A 4,503-nucleotide genomic window follows, 5' to 3' on the forward strand; every position below is an offset into this window, starting at 1 on the left:
TGGAAAACGTTTTCCTTTTTTTCTAGCATTTTGGTACAACAAAAAATGACAGAAAACGTTTTTTAGTGATCAACAGAAAACAAACTTATTTAGGCAAAAAAAATTTCTGGAATAAAATCTCAGCATCTCCACCACCACTCCAACCCCACACCACCACCATTAATACAATCATTAGCACATTAGCTTTAAGGTCCAACCAAACATAGGAAAACATTTTCTACAAAAAATATTTTCTAAAAAATATCTGCTGTATGTTTTATGCCAAAACAAACAGAGCATTAAAATAAAAATAAAAAAAGAAAGAAAAAAAGTGATTCTTATTCCTATGAAGAATATTTAAAACTCTTTAATATCCCAGGAGCTACTAGATCTTTCATAACACTGCCTTAGGAATACAATGTCTATACATCTACAAACCACCTCACAATTGGGTGACAACTTTTCCTAAACTGTACACGCACAAACTACACATTCTTCAAGCTCAACTGACCACAGAACTGTCTTGTAAATTAATTGAAGATTTTTAAGAAAGTGATGAGAAGCTAATCTGAGCTTGATGATCGACTCCATCGTCCTTTCAAGTACTCATCCAAGGAAATCCTGCTGCTTTGCTCCACACTGCCGAATGATGTAGAGGTATCACTGTCATCCACATCGAGCAATGCAAGGCCCAAATGGGACTCTGCGCTCGAATGGGGATAAACTTCATCATCATCGTTTTCCTGGTTTTCCTTGTCTGTTTGATCTCCCAACTGGGATTTCGCCCATTCATCATCGGCTTTCTCTCCTTTCATGATTTTCAGTATCTGAAAAAGCGGAGAAGCAAGAAATGAAACAGTGAAATTTTACAGTTCAATAGTAAATGAATGATCAATTAAGGAACCGATATAGAACTGTTAATACTTCAATACCTGGCTCATTTTAGGACGAATCCGAGCTGATCTTGTGAGGCAGAGCCTCGCTGCAAGAACCATTCTCTTAATTTGAACGTCATCAATATTGTCATCAAGATTTGGATCCAGTATGCTTCTTAGATCTCCCGTCTCTAGTATTGGTTTTGCCTGAACATTAACTACTACTATGTTAATAGACACATAAATAGAGCTAATGTTCGTTCTGAAGTAAAATTTTCATTCTAAAGAAAAAGGCACTGACCCACATGACCAAGCTTTCTTGGCCCTTGGCAGTCTCAGAACTGATTGGTTTCTTCCCTGATAACAACTCGAGTAGAACTACACCAAAAGAGTAGACATCAATCTTGTCACTGACTTTGCCATACATGAAATACTCGGGAGCAAGATACCCGAAAGTTCCTACTACGTCGTTGTCTGTCAGAAATGACGAAACTGATGGCCCCCATATCGCCAGCCCAAAATCCGATAGCTGTTGATAGGAAAAAATACTATCAGCAAACACTATGAATTTTCAACTGTCATAACTACCATCTACATTAGTCAGGTGAAGTACCTGTGGTTCGAACTCATTGGAAAGAAGAATATTTGAAGACTTGACATCTCTATGAATGACTGGCAGAGAACATTCGTTGTGCAGGTAATTTAGGGCTTCTGCGATCCCGACAGCTACTTTGAATCTCACTTCCCATGACAATACAGATTTTTCTTTGTTATTACCTGCCTCAGAGATCAATTATTCAGCATAGTTGCTATTGAAACTTTACATTGTAAAGAAAAGTTTGAATCACAGAGAAGCTTTACCATGTAGGTTTTCCTCTAGATTTCCTCTAGACAAGAAATCATAAATAGAGATTAGGTCATTATCTTCAACACAAATGCCAAGAAGAGGCGCAATGTTTTTATGCTTCAATGAGGTCATTATGTCGACTTCTTGGGTGAAATCCTTCCATGCTTCTTTGCATGACTTTAAAACCTTTACGGCTGCTAACTTCCCATCAGGAAGAAGCCCTTTGTAGACTTGATTACACCCTCCTTTACCGATAAGCTTATCTGCAATCGAACAAGAAATTTAGAAATCGTTTTCCACTTAAATTGGAAATATTGAAATGATGTCAAAGCAAATTGATAAAATATAACCTGAGGCGAATTGCAAAGTACAAGTCTTCATGTCATCATAGCTGAACCATTTGCAGTCAGATGAATTTGTTTTGAATAGCTTGTCCAAATTCTCTATTAGCTCACTGTACTTTGATTTATCACTTTTGTCTATAGATTTGAGGCTCTTTCTTGTGAAAGAAATTTCTGTTTCGATTGAGCTAGAACTAGTCGTGGATTGAGGAGTTTCTGGTGGAGATCGGTTTGGTAAGCTCATTACCCACTGCACCACTGTCATTTTTCTAGCTTCCTCAGCTGGTGGAGTCACCGGAGTGGATGTCCGGAGCAAAGGCCAACCCGCCCTCTTTTCTGCGAAGTCCTCCAAAAGAAATGAAAATGAAGTCGTAAGATGTTTTTTGTGTTTTTGAACAGGACTCAAATTATCAGAATCCTTTGATCCATCTTTGGAGCTCTGAATCACTTCATAGCTGTGTCTTGCAGCCTCTGATGTCTGGGAATCGCCAAATTCAGATTGGTTATCGATGAGCGACGGATTTCGTATATGGGAAAAACTTGGCATTGTATCTCCCCTGAGCCCTATTATATCATCAAACACAAAGTCAATACACACACAAACACACATTCCTCTGTAATGTAAGGTAGCTTTTCATGGGAGGTTTTAAATTACACTATCGGAATACGTATCAGTACCAGCAAGTCGGTGATTATTAATGAATAAAAAGTATTGGAGTATCAGCCTGTATTTAAAACCATCTTAATGCTCGGCTTGGCCAAAAATGATTTTTAGATAACATTTTCTGCATTTTTTAATGTTTGGTATGGCAGAAAACAAAAGTATAATAGAAAATATTTTTTTACTTTTAAAGGTGTAACATGTTTTTTTGATTAAAAACTTATCAATGCCACATAATGCTATCACCACCACTACCACCATTATTGACATTAATTTCAAAATTGCAACTAAATATAAGAAGACGTTTTCTAAATCATTGGAGAATAAATTTTCTGCCAAAACAAACTGAATGTGAAAAAGAGAAGCAAGAAAGAACAGCCGAATGGATGGTGAACCTGGTAGTTGCTCAACCGGAGACCTTCTGAAGACAATCTTCCCACCATTGATAGCCAGAACGTCGGTGGTTGGAGGTAGTCGCTTTGCGCAGTACTTAGCAACCGAAGCCCAACTCCTGAGAAAACACTTCTGTTTTGACTACTCAGAAAACAAAAACAACCCAAAACTAATTTAAAAAACACATGCTTCTATCTCTACTTACCCGAGAGGGTTTTCTCTGCTTATCCCCACAATCACAGCCACCGCAGCACGGTTTTTCGCCTCTTTCACCAAACCCTTTCGGATTGAACTTCCTATCAAGACCTGACCAGTGAGGTCAACCTGAAAACTCAAATATCAGAAATCAAAATCAGTATTCGCTCTGTTTGGCTTCATTTTCAGAACCTGTTTCCTTTCCGAGATAGAAAATGTAAGGAGGGGAAAAAAAAAAAAAAAAAACCTTTTTTGCATTGCATATGCCTTCATAAGCTTCCAAATAATCATCCAACAAGGGTTTGTCTTTTGCAATGGAATCTGAAAATGATAAAAATCCAATTCATAATCATATATATCACCAAAATGGAACTAAATTTTGTTAAAGTACTTCTAAAACAAAAATTCAATGTAACAATTCATTACCTGAATTTCTGCAAACATTTACTGCAATTACATGATCGCCGGGCTCTGCAACTTTCACAAGAGCCCAATTGAGGAGCTCTCTGCCATGGCCATCGATTCTGATCCCGACCACCACGTTCTTCATTGCGCCTTTCTAGAATCTTCTCTGTTCCTCAATTTGCAGAGCATCTGCGAAACCCGTCTCAGAACTCGATACAATCCTATCAAACTCTGCTCAACAACCAACAATTAAACTCCATCATTAAAGGTCTCAAATGGGAATTTAAGCAATACCCATTGACACAAAACAATCAGAAAATCCAAAAGACTAGAATTCTAAACAATTTCAAAAGAAAATTCTCAGCTCCACCATGAATTAAAAATTCAACAAGACTCACAAGACCATAAAAAACCCACCTAAAGTTTGAATCCATTTGTCATTCAAACCCATTGTTTGACTTTAAAAATTGAAATTGCCGCTAAAGATCGTCAGAGTACGACCTACCCCTCAACTAACAAATACTTAAAAATTGAAAAAGTGGGTGTTTTGGTGACGAAGATAAAGATTAGAAAAAAAAAGCTTATTCGTTAAGCAAATTGGGTTTTTGATTTTGAAGAATTGTTTATGAGATTTGGGGAATCATCAAAACAGAAGGCGCTGAGAGAGAGAAGATGGGGAGGGGGAAGAAATGAAGAGAACCATCGGTAGGAGAGAGAATTCCCGCGAAAATTGGACACTGAATTTGTGTGAGTACAAGAAAATGAAATTCAGGGGAAACCCGTGATATTTGGTTACTTTTAACGACT

General features: G+C 37.5%; 1 protein-coding gene across 2 annotated transcripts; it reads right to left on the minus strand.

Moving 5' to 3' along the window:
* Nucleotides 1-290: 290 nt before the first annotated feature.
* On the minus strand, nt 291-4,503 carry LOC114321299 (protein kinase STUNTED). 2 transcript variants are annotated; one of them, XM_028268480.2, is made up of 11 exons: nt 4,114-4,503; nt 3,718-3,927; nt 3,539-3,612; nt 3,302-3,420; nt 3,099-3,214; nt 2,052-2,606; nt 1,716-1,964; nt 1,468-1,631; nt 1,156-1,383; nt 912-1,061; nt 291-806 (listed from the first exon to the last, which is right to left on the minus strand). In XM_028268480.2, exons 2-11 carry the CDS (start codon nt 3,839-3,841, stop codon nt 543-545), a joined length of 2,043 nt encoding a protein of 680 aa, XP_028124281.2. In that variant the 5' UTR covers nt 3,842-3,927; nt 4,114-4,503; the 3' UTR covers nt 291-542. The 2 variants fall into 2 exon arrangements, with proteins under 2 accessions (XP_028124281.2, XP_082724383.1); XM_082868257.1 differs by having other exon boundaries at nt 4,397-4,482.

Source organism: Camellia sinensis, chromosome 5 (genome assembly GCF_055761805.1).
Source record: "Camellia sinensis isolate YWXY chromosome 5, ASM5576180v1, whole genome shotgun sequence".
NCBI classification, from domain to species: Eukaryota; Viridiplantae; Streptophyta; class Magnoliopsida; order Ericales; family Theaceae; genus Camellia; species Camellia sinensis.